This window comes from Ptiloglossa arizonensis, chromosome 6 (genome assembly GCF_051014685.1).
Source record: "Ptiloglossa arizonensis isolate GNS036 chromosome 6, iyPtiAriz1_principal, whole genome shotgun sequence".
In the NCBI taxonomy this organism is placed as follows: domain Eukaryota; kingdom Metazoa; phylum Arthropoda; class Insecta; order Hymenoptera; family Colletidae; genus Ptiloglossa; species Ptiloglossa arizonensis.
The window spans coordinates 23,629,377-23,652,130 of record NC_135053.1 but is presented as its reverse complement, the minus strand read 5'-3'; the positions used below and the strand labels follow the sequence as shown (position 1 = coordinate 23,652,130).

General features: G+C 35.0%; 3 protein-coding genes across 7 annotated transcripts; 1 reads left to right on the top strand and 2 right to left on the bottom strand.

Annotated features, from left to right (window-relative positions):
* Nucleotides 1–1,490: 1,490 nt before the first annotated feature.
* On the bottom strand, nucleotides 1,491–2,419 carry Rpl38 (ribosomal protein L38). 2 transcript variants are annotated; one of them, XM_076313889.1, is made up of 5 exons: nucleotides 2,401–2,419; nucleotides 2,198–2,229; nucleotides 1,868–1,928; nucleotides 1,661–1,783; nucleotides 1,491–1,561 (listed from the first exon to the last, which is right to left on the bottom strand). In XM_076313889.1, exons 2-5 carry the CDS (start codon nucleotides 2,198–2,200, stop codon nucleotides 1,521–1,523), a joined length of 228 nt encoding a protein of 75 aa, XP_076170004.1. In that variant the 5' UTR covers nucleotides 2,201–2,229; nucleotides 2,401–2,419; the 3' UTR covers nucleotides 1,491–1,520. The 2 variants fall into 2 exon arrangements, with proteins under 2 accessions (XP_076170004.1, XP_076170003.1); XM_076313888.1 differs by having other exon boundaries at nucleotides 2,320–2,409.
* Nucleotides 2,420–3,219: 800 nt separating this feature from the next.
* Nucleotides 3,220–5,171, top strand: LOC143148043 (BAG family molecular chaperone regulator 2). The gene is made up of 3 exons (XM_076313894.1): nucleotides 3,220–3,549; nucleotides 3,733–3,845; nucleotides 3,909–5,171. The coding sequence occupies exons 1-3, from the start codon at nucleotides 3,339–3,341 to the stop codon at nucleotides 4,140–4,142; spliced, it is 558 nt and encodes a 185-aa protein (XP_076170009.1). The 5' UTR covers nucleotides 3,220–3,338; the 3' UTR covers nucleotides 4,143–5,171.
* An 814-nt stretch (nucleotides 5,172–5,985) lies between these two features.
* Rab23 (RAS oncogene family member Rab23) lies at nucleotides 5,986–22,162 on the bottom strand. Of its 4 annotated transcripts, XM_076314509.1 has the most exons (7): nucleotides 21,880–21,933; nucleotides 17,273–17,355; nucleotides 15,854–15,975; nucleotides 11,926–12,088; nucleotides 10,287–10,366; nucleotides 10,022–10,215; nucleotides 5,989–7,002 (listed from the first exon to the last, which is right to left on the bottom strand). In XM_076314509.1, exons 3-7 carry the CDS (start codon nucleotides 15,934–15,936, stop codon nucleotides 6,872–6,874), a joined length of 651 nt encoding a protein of 216 aa, XP_076170624.1. In that variant the 5' UTR covers nucleotides 15,937–15,975; nucleotides 17,273–17,355; nucleotides 21,880–21,933; the 3' UTR covers nucleotides 5,989–6,871. The 4 variants fall into 4 exon arrangements, with proteins under 4 accessions (XP_076170627.1, XP_076170625.1, XP_076170624.1 ...); XM_076314508.1 differs by lacking the exon at nucleotides 17,273–17,355 and having other exon boundaries at nucleotides 5,991–7,002; nucleotides 21,880–22,162; XM_076314512.1 differs by lacking the exons at nucleotides 15,854–15,975; nucleotides 17,273–17,355 and having other exon boundaries at nucleotides 5,986–7,002; nucleotides 21,880–22,162.
* Between the last annotated feature and the right edge of the window lie 592 nt (nucleotides 22,163–22,754).

Here is a 22,754-nt window from a genome sequence, read left to right as displayed (position 1 = left end):
TTTTACATTTTAGACTGATAAAGACATTTGCTTCTCAGACACAGACTTAAAATTTTTAGTAATACCAATAGCTTCGAAAAAGTCGCATGTAATGAAACATAATGGAAAAATAGTATTATGTGAATGGAATTCAGAAGATCTTAATGATTATTATGATGAACAAAATAATACCAGTTCAAAATTGATAGAGTTTAAATTTCAAAATACAGATTCATTCAGTGGTAACACGCAAAGATATGGAATTTCTAATTCTAAATCAAGTTGTTCACCTTGTTCTTTCATATCTAAAAATTTGGCTTCTGACTCAAAATATTTCTCAGATTCTGTTGCAAATAGATTTGATAATTTGCCGAATATGTATCTTACCAAACTACAAAGGTTTACCAAAATTTACAATTAATATAATCGGTCATTTAAATTAGTGTAATAAGTGTTTTAAACATATTTATAGGTCCAGTAATTCTTCTGCTAGTTCTCTAGTTTCGAATATATCTAACATAAATAGAATAAAAATTAAACATTCACAAAATGATACATCAGATAAAAAGAATAATCTCAAAGTACTATGTGTAAAATCAAAAGAAAATAATTTTAAGTGTAACACAACAGATAAGAATCTTATAAACGGAACAGATAAATTAAATGAAAAAAAATCAAAGATAAGATTAACTGAGTATATGATACAATCAAAAAAAATGAAAAGAATGAAATCACCAATGGATATACAATTAAATTACTTGGAGGAAAATTCTCGAAGTTTAAACGATCAAATGAAAGAAATGAGAAATTCCGAAAGAAAATCTAAGTCGGACGAAAATTTATCTTATAAGATTGCATCATCTAGAATGAAAAACGAAAATATTAAAAATATTACTTCTCAAGATTCTCCTTCAATACCGGAAAAATTAGTTCATAATAATAATAATAATAATAATAATGATGATGAAGAGTCTCACCCATCATTTGATCAAAATTTAGAGGCAAGTGAAATTTGTGATGAATTAGGAATACTGTTTTCCCAATATATTAAACTCCAAGCTCAGCAATGTCAAAGAAAGTATTGCTCTATGTCACGACATTTAAAACAACCAACTCAACATAATATAAAAAAGTGTCAAATAAGATTCAATTATCATCAAATATATCCTTACGATCAAAGACCAGCGTGCAATAGTGGAAATGTATGTGCAGACACGTATGACGAGTTGAAATTAATGCACACTTCACCGTTAGACAGAAAGGATGTTTATCAATGCATGTTCAAACGAAGAAAACAATTCTTAAATCAACCATGTAATTTATCTAATCAAAATTTTGCAATAACAAAGTAATTGTGCAATAGAAATGAATTTGAACAAATTTAATTTTCAAAAATTAATATCAAGAAATAAATACTCATCTTGTTACCGTCTTTTACTACATACATTTTAACTTTTTCTTTTAAATCATAACTTTATGTTTTAATAATATAGGAAATAAATGAACATACATATGATTAAAAAATTATTTTATTCAATTAATTACATACGTTCACTTCTTTTTACTTCTTTCACCTGAAGACCTGAAAATGTATAAGTATTTTATTAAGCGAGGAATGAAGATTTAAAATTAAATATAAATTATAATACAAAGAAATAAACAGACGTAGGTGTATAAATACCTGGGGGTAAAGATTGTTTCAATTTTTCTGCCTTTTCTTTGTCTGTAATTACAAGAGTGTACAAAAATCTTGAACATCTGACTTTGAACTTAACATTGTCAGCATTTTTCTTGATTTTTACAGCTACACAGTGAGTATGAAAAAATATAATAATTAATGAATGGATAATGCAAATTATTGGAGAATTCTTATAAAGTAAATACTAACATTTGGCATCTTTCCTTCTGGCTTTCAAAAGGAAATCCTTAATTTCTTTGATCTCTCGTGGCTAAAAAAAAATATCGTATGACAATAAAATAATTACATGATTATAATACACATGCGATGTAGATATAAATGCATTAATAGCAAAAATCTCATAATTACTGTTATTTATTTTGTCACTATGTAAGGTTATATCGCTTCATTTTAATGTATTGCATTTTTAACATACTTTAATTTATCATAATAAAAAATTATGAGTTATAAAAAGAATCCAAATAAATTTCAAGGGATAGACTATACGTTAGGGTTTTAAAAAAACCATTTAATACTCACCATTATGAATTGTAGAGTACAACTAGAATCACCTGGAATATTCGAGAAATATGGTTGGTGTTTAATTTTAATTTTAGAAATTTTTACGTAGAAGATGCAATATATGCTTTTTCAAAACGTACAATTAATACTAAACAGAAAAAAGAAAAGATTTCTCGTCAAAGTACAGATTTCAGGAAGTCACCTAGAAAATTAATACATACCCCTTCAAGTGACTACCGGAAAAGAATCCATGTAGTAATACAAAGGTTGAATCAAATCAGCAACAAAGTTTTAGTAGATAAACAATTTTTGTGCAATTAAAAATGAAAATCTAATAGATATTATTTAACTAAAATAATTTATTAACTTTAAATTATGAAACAATTTAAAATATGCAATGTAATCAAATTATGATAATTTCCAATCATTTTTATGTGTTATGTACACTTTATACAAATTTACTGAGGACATTTATGTTACCATAAAACAAGTAACAAACTATCATATTGTACAGAAATGGTTTATTTGAAGATTTACTGTTTTTTGGACAGTAAAAAATGTTTCTTTTTTTAAGATAACTTTATTTAACAAATTTTTAATATTAATTTTTATAATAGTCCCACCCAATTATTATTTGACTCTATTGGCGTGGAAAAAGTTAGAATTATAAAAGTTTTAAAATAATATAAAATTATAAATAATATAAAGATGACATCAATTGTATAACTAAAACGAAGTTTGGCTATATTTTTATAAGTAATTACAACACTGCATATGGAGTCTAAATATATACATATATATTACTAAATTTCATAATTCTTTTGTTAGAAAGTAGCGTTAATTAAATTTTATTTATTACATTAACGATTATTAAAAGTTTTTGACTTTAATCATAGGAAAAATTCTTTTTAAATTTGGCGGTAACTAGGTTAATAATCAGTTGCCAATCTGATGCATGCTGGTAGTAGATATATATATATACATGTGTATGTTGTGTGCGCGCGTGTGTGAGTGTGCGTATATATATATATATGTACCGTCAGTCATCTTTTTGTATTACGGATACGGTGTATGTTGCGACTATTCAAAGGATATAAATTTATTCGCGATCGACGAGTTTGCTGATTCATTGTTTTATAAATTTGAGAATTCTATCAAAATGGATGCCCCGTTACCGCATATTATTGAATCTGCGGATTGTGAAGGTTCGACAAAACCAAAAGAAAGGTTAGTCAATCTTCTTGATCAAATTGAAGTGCAGGTAGAACGACTGAGGAAAGATGCCTGGAAACTCGAACAAGAGAGAGATTGTCTCTTAGCTACCTTAGACACGCTTAGAAACAATGAAATGATGACCAGATTAGAAGAACGTAAGTATTTATTTCTGTATTCTAAGAATGCAAGGTCAGTTCTAATATGTCTAGAATCTTCCTTGATAAGAACCTTAATATATATAGCATGTTTCTTTATAGTGTTATTGAGCATTTAGATTTTGACATATTGTATATTGATAAATATATTTTAAATATATTAAATTTCCTTTTTTAAACTAGAGGACAGAGATGATATATTAAGGTATGCAGAGAGATTGTCTATGCGATGTTTAACAGTTGATATTTTGGTTACAATTCAACGTGACCATATTCAACAAGAAGCATTACATCAGGTATTTGTCATTTATTGTTTTATATTCATACTTTTACTTTAACAATACATTTGTCAATTTTAGGTGAATGGTTTGATCGACAATTTAATTATTAATCTCCGTGCTGATCCAGCTGCAACTCGACAACGCTGTAAATCTTTCATGAATGCTTGTTCTTCACATAATTGTGAATATATTGATGAAAATTTTGAAACTGCTATTCTTGGATGTACTCTGGATGACCAAAAACAAGTAAAGAAAAGATTACAAGGCTTATTGGATTATATAGATAAAATGAATGTAATTCAACTGTTATAAAGATATATTTGAGATAATCTAATTTGAAAGGAAGCAGCTAGATTACTCTTTAAACGAACAGTTAATCTGTTTCTAGTTCTGAAGGAGATTTGAGAAGAAAAATGCTAGCTAAAAGCAGGTTGTTTGATGATAATTCAGTGGCAATGTTTTATGATAAATGTAGAGAAAGTATTATTAATGTTACATAAGTGTGTTATCTTTTGTCCATATTTTATGAGTTTCTAATAGAAACTTTCTATGCCTTGCCATTGTGCAAATAAGCTTCTGTACATTTTATAATTATATTTATGCATTCAACATAATAGGAAGTGGCCATAATAGTAGATTTTAAGTTTATATATGTTTAAACAATTAGAATATATTATAATTGAAAAAAACTATTTGAAAAACAATGACTTTTCTTAAACTTATATTTGAAGTAAAACATAGATACATATATAAAACATTTTTTTCACTTTTTCTTTTTTTGCCAAGGAAATAATAATATGTACGTTATTAGAATCGTATTAAATTTTATCTTTGTGTGGATACCATACTTATATGTCTGCTGGTTACTAGTATGCCTATAGTGCACTAATGTCCCATGATTTTGGCTATTTAAAGTTAATATTGCTTCCTAAAATTAAAAAGACTATTATAAAATGTTTAAAAAACTAAATACAAATTCTAATTATGCTAAGAATGTGGCTTTGAACTTTCTCATATTTTATTGAATTACAGTCATACCTCGGACTTACGTTTTAATTGTTTCGAATGTACCCGAAGTAAGTAAAAAAATACTTAAGTCGAGGTAAATATAAGTAACATATACATGCTACATATTTATTGCACATATATGAATATGTATACATATTAATAGGTATTATCATACCTATTTAAATTTTAGTATTGTTTATATATTATTTTCTATGGTGCACAACTTTCTTTATTTATTACAAAAACGGTATTATTATCTCTATTTATACGATTATTGATTAATAAATTGTGTCAATGACGTCTGACAAAGCTTCTTCCTTTCATGTAAAATTACGTTGTAATAGACAAACAATTGTTATATTACATTTTTAATTCTTGATGATCACATTTCGCTTGAATTAATATTTCCTAACAAAATTGTTAAGTCTGTTTCGATTTCCGCTTTGTTCCTTCAATTTTGAAGTAGCCATAGTTTGTTCCAGAGATATTTCTTCAAGTTTTTTAGATACTATTTTAATTGCTCTTCATATATTCTTTTTATTAAATTATTTGATAATAGTTCTGACAGTTGTGGATGAAAGATTTAATTTTATTTTAAAATTAATAATATTTCTTTTTTCATTAGAAAATTGTGTATATATTTTTGAAAATTTCACAACTAAACACATAGACACGAGTTTGATCGTTTGGTTAAAAAAAATTACGTAAATCGAGATATGACTGTATGTAATATATCAATATTAAATGGACTTATCATGTTTAGTGCAAATTCAAAAGTTTACTACATATTATACTTATTATAACATGGATAAGGATTCTATGTACATTCTGGTGTAGTTTTAAAGAACAATTTATTGCACTTAAATAACTAATTATTTTTTTATTTCAGATTGTATATGTAATCACTTTATTGTTTAACATGTTTGTGATACAATATCTTTATTCAATTTTTTTATAAACTCAATTGCAGTATTCTTTATTTATTCAATATCCAATGTAAAGTTGAAGTTTAGAATCAGTCTGTAATACATTCTTTTATACGATATAAATTAAAGAAATAGACCATTTATGTGTGATTAAAACATAATGCAATGTATAAAAATTTACGAGGTATATTTTTCGGACGGTTTTTCAATGCTCTTTAAACTGTTGATTAAAAGAAACTATCTAAAAATCAAAACGTTTTATTTTTATTTATATTTTATAGTTACCGTTTACGAAATAGTATTTTCTGTCAACATAATATCTTTTTTCCTTACAAACTAAAATATTTGGTTAGCCATTACATTGATATTTGTTTACATATAAATTAATGTCTATATTATTTTCTAAGAATTTGAGACAATTTAAAATATCTTTAGTTTTAAATATTCTATTTAATGGAATATTTATAATTTTATAAAAGAACTACCATATATTATCTAAACTGATCACTCGTTACAATTGTATTGACTCAATGTATAAAAAAAACACTATACTTATCTTCTTCAACGTTCGTCTTTGACACATACAAATAATATATTTACAAAACACAAAGGGCGCTTTAAGATTCTCACCACAGTCATGAGAAGATATTCACGTGGAAAATAAGATATTTATATAAAACGACGTTAACAATTCTGTACTGTAAATTGAAATGATTAACTTTAAACAAGTAAAATTTGTTGTTGAATTGTTTGTTTTTGCTTTGCGATATGCTAAGTGTTCCATGTATTATTAAAGCGAATTTAAGCAAAACATGTATCGGAGCAGTATTTCAATAATTATTTATCAATGCGAGTGTGTATCACAAACTGACCGATATATATCAATACTGTTCAGAGATAAATCATGCAGTGCGTTCATTCCTTTATCGCGATCCCGATGCACTACGTTGTGCCTATCTAATTATCATAAATCGTTAAACCAATTAGCGTACGATTGACGAAACAATCCATAGTTTGGATATTTATATCATCATAAATATGAATATCAGTCTGTACACGGTTAAAATATATTCGTTACAGCTCTCCACGTATTTATCCACGCAAAGACTAAAGTAGCCTACAAGCGTTTTTCACGAAATTCCGTTTCTTGTGATTTTTTGTTTTGGCTCCTGGCCGCAAAACAATGGTACCATTCCCTGTACTCCGGCCACACGTGGATCCGTTTGGACTAAAAGCACCTGTAATAGATATAAATATGTATATATATATAATATATATATACATGTATATTTTCATAAATCGAGAAATGCACGATCGAAACCGAGTGATGATCGTTACTAAGTTTATAGTACAATTTCTTACACTCCATTTCATCGTGGTAGGTAACGTGTTACTGTAATTGATACGTATGCTATAAATAATCTTATATGGCGTTTATTAATTTATTCCACATTATCTATACATACTGTAAACATTTAGGCTGTTATTTGTATAATTTACGTTAACCAATAAAATGATCCACACTGCATAATTTATAATATTTTGTATCTTTGTCGTTCCTGTTCAAACGTAAATTAATAATGTGACAGTGGATTAAGTTTGTATTAATTGGGATGGTCGATTACGCTTGAAGGAAATTTGCTCGTGTAGAATAAATAACAGAAACAATTAAAGTCGGTTCGATGTGCATGTAGCTCATGCTCCGTTCCCACACTTTTACCACATACGCTCGTAGAACGTTTGAAAATTTTTTCGCGTCCGAAATGTAATTGTTTCTTTTGTTCAACATGAAAGTAGACTCTTTATCTGTCGGCATTTTCATGACGTGTAATTAAATCCCGTACACAATGTGCTCGAATAATTATTTTTTTTCTTTTTTAACTTGAAAAAGTAATTCGATTTTATTTTCACATTCATTTCGTGAGAGCCGATTTAAGTTCAATCGTCTCCTCGCACGAGCTTCGTAACATAGAAAACAAAAAGTTCATTCTTTGGGCAATGTTCGGTAGCGAGAAAAAAATATTATTCAAACATGTGTTCGTATGTTTGCGTGTGTGTTACGTATACACGCTTGCACGTTATTCAAGAATCAAGATCAATGGTAGCAGTCACGCGATCAGAAGATGTACTTACACCCTACAGGAACGCAGCTGAAGTTTTCAACCGTTGGTTCTCAATAATCTTGACGTTTAAACAGGCTTGTTTTCCATTGTACTACTCGAAATAATTAGAGGCTGTCTCGTCCAAAAAATTAATTAAATACATCGCACATTATACAACATCGAGCAAAATATTAAAAGCACGAAAATTATTGTACATTTAATACCTTTACTTGTAGCAGTTTGCATCACTATAATTAGTATTGAGACAGATCGAGTACTCGAATACCGGATAAGTTTCAGGAAAAATAAAACTTGAAATGTTCAAAGCGATACCAAAATGTGAACACTGTACTCTAACAAGCTTCTGCAAGCCCGAGAGAGCTCAAGGAAAGGTATAAGAAATGTTGATTGGCATATAATCAAACGAAAGAAGTTTACTAAACTCGAGACAGACAATGGGTCATTGAGCGGCTAATTCCCACCATAATAACACGGTGTGAAAGTGGGGGACGTGGTTGACGTCACTGCACATTGAGTGACTTTGAGCGGCCTATATTTTCTACTTCGAATATAGTATCTCGTCTACTCGATCCGTACCCGTGAATGCAACGCAATACCAGCTGCTTGAAAACCCAAGGATTCGTGTACCCGGCTATTTGATTCGTATCACCAGGATTCATTTATACAGTACGAGTAGCTTTAAAAATATCGATGACGTCGTTCGATCGTGGCTAATTCAATTATTTCAAACATCGTGCTGGCGGTAACAAAAACGATCACGTGTTTCAGATGCAGTTGTTTGCAGTGTACGCGATGCCAGAAAACGTGTTCGTACTGTTGCACAATTGCGATCCGTGATCGATCGGATCATCGAAACGCGTCTTCAACGAACAATCGCAACGAACCCAATTATAATCTTACAATTTCGTGCAGAACTTTCTGGTATTACGAAGTTACGTGTACGTGCATTCGATAATGCAGTTTTATGCATGCGTCCCTGCACGAGGCGAGCGCAACTCGCCGATCTACGTGTACACGTCTCTGCATGCGTGACTGCTGGTCAAATACTAACCGGGGTAGACCACCTGCTAAATCTGGGCCAACGTTCGGCCGTCCCTTTGTCTTGTCCGTCAGCTTGGTTACGATTTTTAAGCCCGGGGCGAACGTTTTGCACGAATCGTAGAAGCAAACCTCGAGAACGGAAACTCGCAAAAATAATCTACTTCGAATCCGAGCTGATACATCTGTCTCCTCACGAACCGCGAACGTGATGACGATATACTTAAGGACGAAACGGCAGGATCAACCCGACCTCTATGTACGTACAAGCGTGCGTATCCGGCACAGTTAATACATTATGCATCTTCACGGAGGAGTTTCCAAGAAAGCGCACTGTTCTTTTCACACAGCCATTACGGGCTAAACGACTGGTCAGCCCGTCTATCGGATCGACCACGTGTGAGCCGGCTGCATCCTTATTGTTCTCGCTCGTACAAATTTGATGCGATGTAAGTTGCAACCGATACGACCGCAGTAACAGCGACCCGGTATAATGCAAGCGATGCGTTTCGCGTTTCGCGTTTCGCGAGACTCAGAACTCGTGCACGAAAGGGATACCTTCTGTGTCGCAAAAGAATCGAAAAAGAAATCTTTCGAACATTGAAGCAAACAAATATTTTCGTTCAATGATCGAAGCGAACAAACTCGTAGAGTCAATTTAATATTCAACCGATCGTTCCTTTACCGGGCGATACGAGGATACGTTGTATACGTATCGTTCAATTTCGCTAGATCTCTACGCGCGAACAACCAATGAAATTTTATCCAGACGACACCGACAACGCTACGCACGAACGTCTCTTTCGGGCTCTCCAGCCTCGACCAGCCGTATCTCTAGATTCTTTTTGCGTCTACGTGTAAAAGACTTCGTTCATCGGCGGACAACACGAGACGACGATACGAGAATACGAATTAGGAACGAATATCGAGATGGTAGCGCTGTAAATCTTGGGACTGTTCGAAGTAATTTTAAAACGGATCGACGAACAATCGATTACCAATCGTTGGGCCGAATACACGGGACGGTGGATGAGATCGTTTAAATGAAAAGCACTGTCCATCGGCGGGGAGAACTAAGGGAAAGGACTTCACTCACTTATTACAGAAGGAGATCTAGGCCCGGCGGAGTATAATCTCAGGTCGTCCTGATAATCGTCGTCACAGCGACGCATGTCGTGGAGACATCGTGACGCCAGATGCCGGAAGACGCTCATGACTCCGACGTCCTCTTTCACGGACGTTCTTAGAAGTTTGCAGCCTAGCGCGCGACCTAGCCTTTCGGCCTCGTCCCTGAAACAATGCTACGCTCGAGATTACTCGAAATTGCGCCGCTAATTAAGCAAACTAGGCGTTACGCTTACGGATCAATCACGCACTGATCAACCAGGTCCATCTTGTTTTGCACGAGTACCGTGGGAATTTCACCGCACTCGTTCTCCACCTGCGAACCAAAAGAGATCGTGTGTTCCTCATCGGTGAACAGGATTCGAGCTTTTCTAATTGGCGTTAAGAAATTTCTTCGGGGCTCACGGCGTAACTGTTTTTTTTTTCCGCGTAAACGTTCGATTCGCGTAGGACGAGAGAAAAAAAATGAACGAACATTGGATGAACAATCAATTAAACATTTTCCGCTTGTTTCGACCACCGTTACAGCACACCGTGGTGCTCCTGTTCCAATTGAAAATATTTACGCGTAAGATCAATTCGGGTACCCGATCTTCCAATTATGTACTCGGAGCAACGTGTACTTTCCAATTTGCGACGAATTGGGGGAAAAAGAAGGACGTACCGGAAACACTACGTCGAAGTAGAATACGATTCGTTACGACAGTTATTCGCGTTGATTTGTCCTTGTTTGAGGTTCAGCTACACCTTTCTCGGCAGTTACTCGGCAGCGAGAAAAAAGCCAACATGCAAGTTTCTACGAAAGGAATTCGAGAGCGTGTCCGATGATCTCGAATGTCTCATCAGAATCGTCCGCGGTTGTATTTTGCTCTTGCTGCGTTAACTGTGATCACCGATACGAATACTTTTGTACTACATATGGACGATGACTCCGAGCCAACTTGGCCTATAGCGCAATACTTCTTCAAGAGTTTCTTGCGACAATTCCTAAGCTTCTCGGTTCTCTGTACTTTTTACTTCCCTCCCTCCCTCCCCCCGTCCGTTTCGAATCGTGTCCGCAATAAATACCGTATCACGGTCGACCACCAATTATTCGCATTGCTGAAATACCGTATCGTTTCGTTTGCACGTAACGAACAGTGATCATTAAGGGACACCGTATAAAACTACGACACCGCGTGAGTACTTTTAAGGTATCACCAAGTAGGTAGGTACTCGGTGCAAACAATCGCGTGCATTCTATACACTGGACTCGTTTCGTACGATGGTGGGAGGGAAACAGGCAAGTGTATCGACGAGAAATTCAACTTTTCCTTACCTACTTGTATCGTCCGTAGGATTCTGTTCGACGTTGTTGAAAACGATCGAAAATATTAAATCGATCTCGTCCGGCGAAGGTCTCCGTTACATCGAATATTTCGGCAACGTTTACGTTATTTAGGACACTCCGTGCGACACCGTGAATCGCGAAAAATCTATTTAATTTTAATACCGGCGGATACTTCGAGGGAAAGAAACTCTTCGTCGAAGTGGAAATTTCGTTGAGAAGCGTGACCGTACGAAAACATTGAAATACCGTTGGTAAAGGTAAGGACGAATGTGTAACGTAACTCAGTCAGCGGGAACGCGTTCGTTAAAGATGGAGGTTCGCGATGAACGAGAGAGGAGCAGGGGATTCAATGGAACGCGTTTTCGCGAAATGATCTAGGCCGTGCCGCTACCTGTGGAAACGTACGTGGCCGCGTAGCGACTTAAAATCAGCCCCTGCTTTAATGGCACCTTCACTTTCACATTCCACCTTCCGTCGTGACTACCTACGGAAACGTGCTTGCACCGGTTCAGCACCGTGTGTATGTCTCGCGCCACAAGTCGTACCTTCAGCTTCCACGAAGGAATGGCGTCGAAGGAATCTCTGTCAGTGGCTGAATAAGCGAGGACGCAGGCATGGGCGCCGCGATAATAAGCGGCGGTGATTGCGTCAAATTCCTCCTGACCGGCGGTATCCCACAGCATCAGTCTAACGTCCTCGCCGTCCACCCTGTGGAACAACGGATGCCGCTTAGAACAACACCTGAGAATACGGGTCCAGTGAAAACTGGATCCCATGGAAATCGTATACCCGTTAGAACACACCGGGGACCAACCGATCCCCTACTCAACGCGACACGTTTTACGCGCGATATATTTTTCAACTTGAAATAGAACCGCGCGTGTTTCTCGGATCACGGATCGGACCGCGAAACGGTTAGAGCGTTAAGAATACGGTACACAGCTGATTTTACTTTCAACGCTCGGTTATTTTTACAAACGGTGGTATCGCACCGAAGGGGATGATTCCCGAAGGAAGACGCTAAAGATCTCGATCAACGTTCTCCGTTTATTCGTTACCAGTCCTGTCCCACCGTGCACACAATCGACGGTGTTCTCCACCTCTCGACCGTTTCGTCTCTTCGAAGAGTTCTCATTACCAAATAGAGGTAACGGACCCACGACTACGATTACCAAGAGATTGCACGTTCCGCACTGTTGCGCACCGAACTTGCAGAAACGTTTCGCAGTTGTTTCGGTCTACCTTCGATTTCGAGTTTTACGTTGTTTCGCGAAAGAAATTATTCATCTTCGGGAGCGCGAATATCGGAAACGAAACGGATATTGTCCGGTGGTGTCTATAACGGGACGTTTCACGGTCCGATCTGTCCGTTTCGCGAACGAGAACCGTTGAAACATTTTAAACAACTGTTTCGTAAAGGAGAGCTCGATCGAATGTTTTCGTTACGCGTTGCATCCACCGATACCGTTCCGTTCGACCATATCGTAAACGAGAACTCGCGGAAATGACTTACATGTACGTGCTCGCTTGGAAACGTTCCAATTCCGTATTCAGTCGGACGAGAACTCGTTCGAAATGGTACGTTTGATGTCCCATCGGTTCCAAATTGCCCGGTTATAATATCTCGTCCGTCGACGTAACGAAATTCTGTTCGTCGTTCGTCGCTCGTGAATTATTTGCATACGGATCGCGGCTCGCGAGGCCTTCTTTTCTTTTCTTTTCTTTTTTTTTCCTTCTCCAGGAGCAAGTAACACGTTTCTAGGTCCCTGAGAAGCGCGCGTCGTATTCGTCTCGACACCAGCTATCGTGGGATACTTCCCGATGCACTCCCGCCCCGTGGCAATCGTGGTCGCCTTTTTAAGAAGGGAAGTATCTTTTTGCAACTTCTTCCTTTCGGCGAACGCACCGAAAATAAAGAATCGGTCTGCGGGATTGTTGAAACGCGGCCCAAGAGACCGCGAAACGAAAACGTGATCAATTGGAAATCATCGAGATGGTTTACAGGCCTCTGTTCTACCGCGTTCGGGAGTCATTGATCCAGGATAATATTAATGAAAGTGTGGTAACTGTACATCCACCGAGCGAGGAATGAAATCTTGGAACGAATTTCTGAAATCAAATAACGGAATGCGACGTTGGTTCGTTCATCGCGCAACCCAGTTACGGGTTCGGTTGTGAGAAATGCGGTCGAGTTTTCTCTTTCCCCTTTTCACTGGTCAATTCCCTCTGTAATCTTACACGATATTCGGTTATCTACTTGGAAGAACACGTGTTGACTGTAATCTGTTCCATCCGGTCGTGGTTACCTCGATGGTTTAGATTTAAACTCGGACAGCTTCGGAACGAACACGGTTCCGATTTTAACGAATAATTCCAACGTTACGAATCGTATCGATCGTTTGAGCTAGGAATTGAGAAATGTATGAGGATACTTTTCTTTGGAAAAGCAACTTTGTAAAAGTACTAGAATATGTGAAGATAATCGATGTTACGGATTAGTAAAGTTTTAATAGTTGCGATCGTAGAATTATTTGCTATTGTTGAGCATCTCAACTCCTAAATATCAACTCACTTTGGAAGTTCGATGAAACGCAAGTCCCGTGACTCGTTTCTAAGAAATAGAAATGTTACAAGTTCGTACACAGGCATCGGTCGTTTTAATTACGGAGTGTCGGGAACCTTCGTCACGATAGACTTTCGTCCGATTTTATTTAATTTGCACGTACACTTTCAACGACCGAGAAACACTTTACAATTGGAGATTCGTGTACGACCTTCTTTATCGCACTAGAGCACTTTACGCTTGGACGCTGGTCAACTCGGTGATATAAAAACGCAAGTGTTTCTCCGCCGTTTTCATTTCATTCCGGCTAATCAGACCGTCCCTTTTTTCATTATTATTATTATTATACGGTACGTTCGGGCTCGTGTTTGTTTCTTTACCGTGCAATAACTTCGTCCGTTTTAACGAGGCTATTATGGAAAGAAGTTTCTTGCGAATCTCGTTCGAACGTGAAATGCACTATGGTTTGCAACGCGAACGTCACGAACAAGGACACGGAAATTAATCCTGTTGCAGTAACGAGGAAAGTTACGTTAAATGAAACCAATGTGCAATTTTGTTTCAACGATTGCAACGGTGTAAGATCGAGCGAACCGCGACGATTGAATCGAAGTCGTGAAAAAGAAACTCGTCGGTAAACTGTGAGATAAGAATCCGTAAAAACTGTTGAACGTTCTAAAAAAGTTCTAACGGGTAGATAAACGTTCGCGAGTTCTATCTTCACGAAACAGAAATAATTTCCGAGAGTACTGAATGTCAGAACGAAAGTATTCTCGAGAACACCTGAATAATTACAAATTTATGAGCGATCTTGAACGTTGTGGAAGAATTTTATGCAAATTGTTCCCTTAACAACTTTACGATCACTCGACGATACATCTAAACGAAATTTGCGCCAAAACAACGTATCGGATTATTACATAGAAAATGTTTAGTTTCTCCTTAATTAGCGATCGAAGGAATAATGGCGCGTAACGTGAATTTAATTAAACAGATACAATAACGGTGATTTAATTGCATACTTCGTTGTACAATCAGAATCGATTGGGAAACGTCGACAGATGTTCGCCGATCTTCCAGAAAATGGCTAAAGGATAACCGAGACTAAATAGGACATCTTCCACAGAACGTAATTAACTCGAGGAACGTACACACAGGCACGGAACATACACCTATTATGCATTCTTCTTTAACACAGTCTTTAATTATCGTCCGACGTTGCAGCTGCTTATCTTCCTATACTTTCAGCATCGTGAAAATGATTTTCTCTTATCCCGGATATTAATATTCCCACCACTCGTGAGATAATTTCGATGCGATCGTGGACAAAAGACTCGAAGAAACGTGGATCGAGGAATGTTGCGGTTCGTAAACGTTTTCCCTACCGATGTCGCGTACCCATGAGCATCGTAATTAATTCATCGTCTGTGACTTTGAAGCAACGATCGAATTCCAAGGTTTCGAGCAATTTACCAAAGCAAACAAACAAAATCGTGCGTTCGATCGCTCGCGAGATTCCGAGATCGTTTTATCATACATTTCACGGGAACTGACGAGGCGAGCTCGATCGAATCAAACATTTTTCCACCGATTAAACGACTTTCGTGCTACCATCACTGACCGGCTCGATACTTGCTCGAACAGATTTTTCTCGAACGATTAATAAAGATACCGCGATGATCCGATTACGGCAAGCAAAAACGTTGTCGGCGCGATCGTTTCTTGGTGATTTTTCGATCGTTAAACATACTACGGTTCGGTCCACATATATCGTCGACCATCGTTTCACGACGAACACGTCGGTGTACAGTTAACGAAAATTGTCCGTTCGAATGAATTATATAGCAAAATGTAAATCAAAATGGCTGTTGCGCGTGTACAATAAATTCCTGTTGTATTTGTTCACTTACTCGATCTCCCGTTCCAGAAAATCGACACCGATTGTTTTCTTGTAGTCCCTCGTGTAAGTACCTTTGCAAAACCTTTGGATCATCGATGATTTCCCTACGGCACCGTTGCCAACTATCACCACCTGTAAATAAAAAGAAAAAAAAAAAAGAAAAGAAGAAAAAGTCAGCTTTCCACGTAATTTTAATGTTAAGAGACCTTGAAACGGAAGCACGCCACATTCTCGAAATAATCGAAACGTTGCGCAACGACATCGAAACGAAGAAAACGACGAAAATGATGTAAATCAAGGTCCGGCCAAGTAAAACCTGTACTATCGATAGATTAACATCGGTAAACCGTTGTAATGTGATCACGAAACGATCCCTAGCTGCTCGTAATTAAGAATAATTTCGGATTTAGTGACGGTAGCGTGCGTTACAGGCACGATAATCCTGTAGGTGGACTTTCTAAAAGCCATAGGTCGAGACGACCGAGAAGAAGCATAAATCCAGTAGTTAATTTCTCGCGCGGCTCTCCTGCGAAGCGATTATAAGTTGATCGTTTAAAACGCACCAACTTTTTCCCTATAACACGAATATCGAACAAATTGATCCTATTACGGATACGATCGACAGGATCGTTTGATGTTAGAAAAGAAAAAAAAGTATTCCTGCGGATAGTAATTGTTTTCGTGGCAGACCTAACAAACGAGTAGATACGATAATAACGTTAAGAATGTACGAGAACAACGATAATAAAATAATAGTTAGTTTTATATCCAGCAATGAGAATGTCGAGCCAGGTTAATCTCATTTTGCAAACACAGACCCGCTCGTTTCAGATCCGAAAATAATAAAACAAGGAGACCGGTAAATTGAAGTTTCTTACTTAAACAACGAAATGTTACTGCAGCAACAGTACCGGTAGAAGTGGTGGTAGCTGTATCAAGGATGGTAATAATAAAAAATCGTAGTAATAACAGTAGTAGTAGTAGTGCTAAGTGCAGTGGAACGTTTTAATGTATTACAAGCAGAAAGTAATCGGTAAGAGTACGGTGAGCTACAAAGAAGCATTTATTTTCAATACATTTCTCGTACAGGGATATATCAACATACATTCGCGACGTTATCGAGCATTAAAGTTTATTATACAGCGAATAAATTTGTCAACGTACTGAATTATTTTCAGTCATCGAATATTTGACGTTACAAATAATACATTGTCGTGTAAACGAGGAAATTATAAATAATGGTATTATTTAGTTATTAATACCGAAAGGCAACGGAACAATTATAGTACACGTCAATAATATTTATAAGCCTTAAATCTATCGTCCGTGCGTGATTTGACATCCTTTGAATGATTAATGCCACTATTAAGAATGTACCTTCGGGATTAGTATCCACGAAAGACTGTCCAAAAATGAACAACTTGCTCACCTATTAACACAGATGTCATTAACATGTGTCTGAAGAGAATTATTGATACGACATCTTTCTGCCACCTAGCAGAGGTATTAATTCTGAAAATGAAGAGACGTAAAATACAAAAACCTTGACACAGGAAAAATGGTCGAACCGCGTGCAAAGGCCTTTTATGATTTCAGGTTGATTAACAGTTTTTCAAGTACAGTTACTAGCTGGCTATAATTTCAGAGGAAGCAGAAAAGGAAGCAGAAAAGGAAGCAATTAATTACGAATACACTAGCACTGATACCGAAGGTACGTCTTCCTTACGATACGTTTAATCTAATTAACAGTTTATGGAGAATTTTACTTGAACGTTCTTAAAAGCACGATTTTAAATACAATCCCTTAAAATCTTTGGGTTGAAATAGTAAATCTAACTTGTTGCGTAATCTCCGTGCCGAATAGAGAATAAAATTGTCGCCAGTAAGTTTAAAATAATAAAGTATTAAACGAACGAATTAAGCGAACGAACTGAAATATGTTCATTTTTAATTGTCACACCTATAAAAAATCAAGAACGATTTTAATCGTGGGTATCGGCGCAGTCGTTAACAAATAGATTAGAAAAGTTAAGAAAATTTCTGAAAAAATATAAACCGTAAACATCGTTCTACACTTTGACATGAATACACCGAGTTCAACGCTTCCGATATTCGTGGTAATGGACGTGTAGAGATCTACACGTTTATTACGTGTAGAAATCTGTTAAAAATCTCGAGGATCGTGATCGGCCAGGGCGTTGTACCTTAAATAATTCTGCCAAATTCAAGATAACGGTGCGCCTAAAGCGGAAAGTGGGTTAAGTCGATAAGGGCCCGAGTCCACGTGAACCGGTCCTTGAGATCGAGCTTCTGTAGGAAACTATATATAGGAAACCAGCCCACCCTAATAAAATACACCGCACCTTGTCCAGAAACGTGTAAGTTCCACGTACATACTTGGTCGACCGATCATTAGAACTTTGAGATATATATGTATAAATATTTGTATTTCAACTGATGAAGTATTAATAATTCTATTGACAATAGAAAACTTTAGGGAACTGTATAGGATAGACCATTTTAATCCATAAATTGATATATAGAAACGGAAGGAAAGTATATTGAGTAAAAAAAAAAAAAGAAGAAAACAATTAAGAATTAAGAAGTCTGAAGGTTGAAGTTAAGAAAGTCGTAATTGTATAGAAAAAAAATCAGTAGCTAAAGGGTGTCAGACATTTCAAGATCGACACTGTCGATAGTTTTTAAATAGAAAATTATACTTTTCATTTAGATAATGATATTGTATTGCAATAAATTTACAATGTTTCGACTTTTAACTTCTCGATATCTGCTTTGAAGGTCGTTTCATTATGTGTATATGACCTTGAATGACCTTGCACGACAGATCATTGAACCCGTTTAAAAAACTGTTACCCTACAGAGTAAAGAATATAATGTTCTACTTAAACAAAAACGAAATTAACTTGGAATTGTGTTCGATAGCTACACCGATAGATATTTTTCTTCCTTAAATTTTCCTACGTTCAATTTTACAATTCTACACGTTTTTCGAAATATTGTAAATTATAGATGATTACGTGCCTCGATAAATAAATTATACCTTGTTGAAAAACATAGAAATTCTGTGCTTTTCGTTAAATCCTTATTTAGGATAGAAAAATAATTTTAACGAAATACAACGTTTCGTACTATATGTTTTTAACGTTAAAATATTCAAATTACATTCATATTTCGTACAAACAGAGTTCAGCTCAATCAGTCGTGGCCGAATTCCATAATAATATTTATACATTATTCATTATACACTATTTATGAAATGTATGGATAAAAGCGTACATTACTTATATAATAAATAATAAATTATTATTATTTGATACTATCACATTGTAAACTGTACCTGTTTAATGGGAGAAGTATCGTACCAAGTAAAAAGAAGATTACTCGAATGTGCAAACATTCTCAAGACTTTTATTGCCATCATAAACAGCGAGAAATATTTTCTGCGAATGTGCTTTGAACGATGGCCAAATCGATTGTACCGTTTTCCACATTGACAACGTCAAAATAAAATGATATCAATGTTATTCGTTGAGACACGATTTGTCGAACGATTGAAACATTTTTAAATGAACCGACTAGTTTAGAATACTATATAATCGTAACATCGGTCTTCGTCAAGCTTTCTTTCTCCAGATCCGGTTAATTACAATTTTCAACCACGATTTCGCAATAATCATTGAAAATGAACAACACACCAAGTAAAGTAGTGTAGATATGTTAGTCGTGTGAATTTCTCAAACAGGCTGATACTCCCTTCCCAATTTCATCAGCAACTAAGCACCCATCCTTCGATTTTATCACGTAAACAGTTAAGTTAAAGTTCGAATAATATCAAATATTCGGCAGCTCGTTATTATATTCAAAATATGTATCGAATAAGAATGATTAATATTTTCGGTTTCATTATAGAAATTAATTAGATTCAAGAACACGATATAATTAATAAAACATAGAATAGTCTAAGTACAATACTCTTAAGTAAATGTAGCATTAAAAAATATATTTAACAATATCCCGTACTATTAAACAACCTTCCACTACGAACACTTAAATTATTACGAATATTCCCACATTTACTTAAATCTACAAACGTGGTTAAACTTTATAAGTATACATAGAAAAATAATAATTATAAATTTGGATATACGATTTGTCCTGTGATGTCCTGTGTAATTTACTTTATATTGGTATATATGTTTATATAAATATATTCATATATAAATTGTGAATTATTTGACGCATTTCCTTAAGCATACTCCACAAATCATTGTAAAAGCATATTTTATTAGACGAAAAACTTATTGAATTGAATCTTCACAATAACAGTCTCAGTAACATGCAAACGTTAATTTAATTATTGCTACACTACTATATCGCTTTCTATTTATAATTCTTTTGTTTTGTTATTCAACCACTTCCGCTAATATGTGTTAGTACATAATTCACGGAGTAATATTACTCTCAATGAGTAAAATATTCGACGATTGACCTTAAAATACGAAGAATTTTTAAGCATAAAAATTATTCATTGGACACGCATCTTTGGGCGCCTGATTTAATGACTAGAAAAAGCTATTCGAACGTCGTGTTGTAGCAACCGATGTTCGAATGGCTAAAATTTCCTTCCCGCACGAATAAAAAATATTACCATAAAACATCACATTCCAAGCAAATGAATACCGTATACCATCCACCGAAAATTAAGTAACATCGCTTAAAAAACTTTTGTGATAATAACGGTATAAGGCGTTTACCACAGAAAATTTTAATAAAAAGCATTGTTTATAAACAATAAATATCTCTCAAAACAAAAATCAATAACTTTCGAATCATGTTCATATTTCGTGATCGTGGAATTTTAATTTCAAAACAATTAGGTTCAAATATAGATTATTAAGTGAATAAAACAGGATTTCTGTTTTTAGTAAATATAAAAAGTCTATTAAGACGCGTTAAATACGAAGATGATTCAGTACTTTTCTCAATGGAAAAGCGTTAATTTCGTTGCATATTTCTCAGCAAGATGTAACGATCTACGCGCGTACGCACTGCTTGTTCCAACTACAGACAATAAGCACAGTAAAAGTAATACGTCGTCTTACACGAGCACATGCCTATGAAAATGTCAGTATGTACCGTTATAGCAATTGAAAGATAAACTGTAATCATTGGAGCAGAACTATAAAATATCGCACAAGTTCAAAATATATGGATATTCAACGTATATTTTTGTATAATTACCATCAAAAGGAAAATCTGTCACGCTCTTTATTATTTACTTGCGTTGATATTGTTTTTCTTATCAAAAACATTATTATGCATGTGTGTGTGTGTATGTGGGCGCGCGCGTAGGTGTGTGTATGAAATAATTTTTTCAATTTTAAAGACTACAAATTTTGAACGTTTTATCCGTTATTTAAAACAAATACCTTTTGCGTAAATACTTTTTCATTTGTTTTTATATTAAATTACATATTATAACGTAGAACAAGCAATTATTGTTAATTATCTTCGTATCGTGTTTCTATCTATTCGTTGATAATTATCCTTATTATTCGTCCCCTCCAACTCATGGAAGCAAAAGGAACAAGAGATACAAGTTTCATATTCCTAACCTATAGCACATTTGAACCGGCTACGGTAGTGTATACATACATAACATGCAGATTGCAGATCTGCCACTGCGCATACGCATTTCCGAAATTTGATTTGAAACTGAAACTTTAACGAAATACATTTGTGTCCAACAAGACAATTACAACTCGTTACTCTGGAATACATTTCTTTACGTTTATTTCTCATTTCAGAACGAAAAGCGTTGGATTCAAGTAATAGTGGTTACGCTTCGTGTAAATAAGTTATCCACTTCTTCCTTATTGAGGAAACGTTAATGTATCCTAATATCTTTCAAGGCGCGTCAATTAAAAAGTCTTGTTTCACACAGCTGTACAGCAGAATTGTATGTCTTCTGTATGGGAATATTGGGATGGAAATGAAAATTAGATTTTTGATCACCTTGAGTGATATCTCGAGTTCTTCCTCCCGCATTCTGACCGTAACGTGATTAGCATAATATCCAGCTACAATATATCCCGCGATGTCTGCCGCTGATCTTTCGTGCGAAAATTCTACTGTTAGCAACGATCACCTTTCACGATATTTTGAATCAACCACCACACACTGTGACCGAAACATTGTTACAAATTTAAAATAAAACCCACGCGCGTTTCTTTCTGTAAGCGATTGATATCGGAAAATACTTCGTCGAAAGAGCAACATACACACCGGGTACGCGACTACGCGCCACTAGCCGACTGAACACCTGTATGAAACACCTGCCGTGACTAACCGTTTGGTAATTTTTCCTAGTAACTTTCCGATTTCACATTAAGATCAATTGCCAACCACTACGAAGAAATTTAAGACTGTAAAAGTTTCCGTAAAATTATACACGAGTTTGGAAGTTTATTAATTTAAAACATGTAGTTAAAATTTCATACATGTGCTAAATATATTTCATAAGATATTTACAACACATTACATGCAAAATATTGTTGGTAACTAACGTAGTCAAATAACATTGCGAATAAAAAATATAATTCAAATAATGAGTACGGTGTAATTTTCATCTGCAAGAAAAAAATATACATTATATAAATATCAATAAATGTGTGGGAAGTAAAGAAAAGGAGTAAGGAATGTAAGAAATTACAAGAAGGAAGTTAAAATTACTATTTGTAATATCTCTGTATATACGATGTTTGCGTGTGTATGTGTGTGTGTAATATATATACACATACACATATATGTACACACGAGAAGTAATTACACAATAACTAATATTTATGTATATTGCGTATATATATATATATATATATATATGCATACAT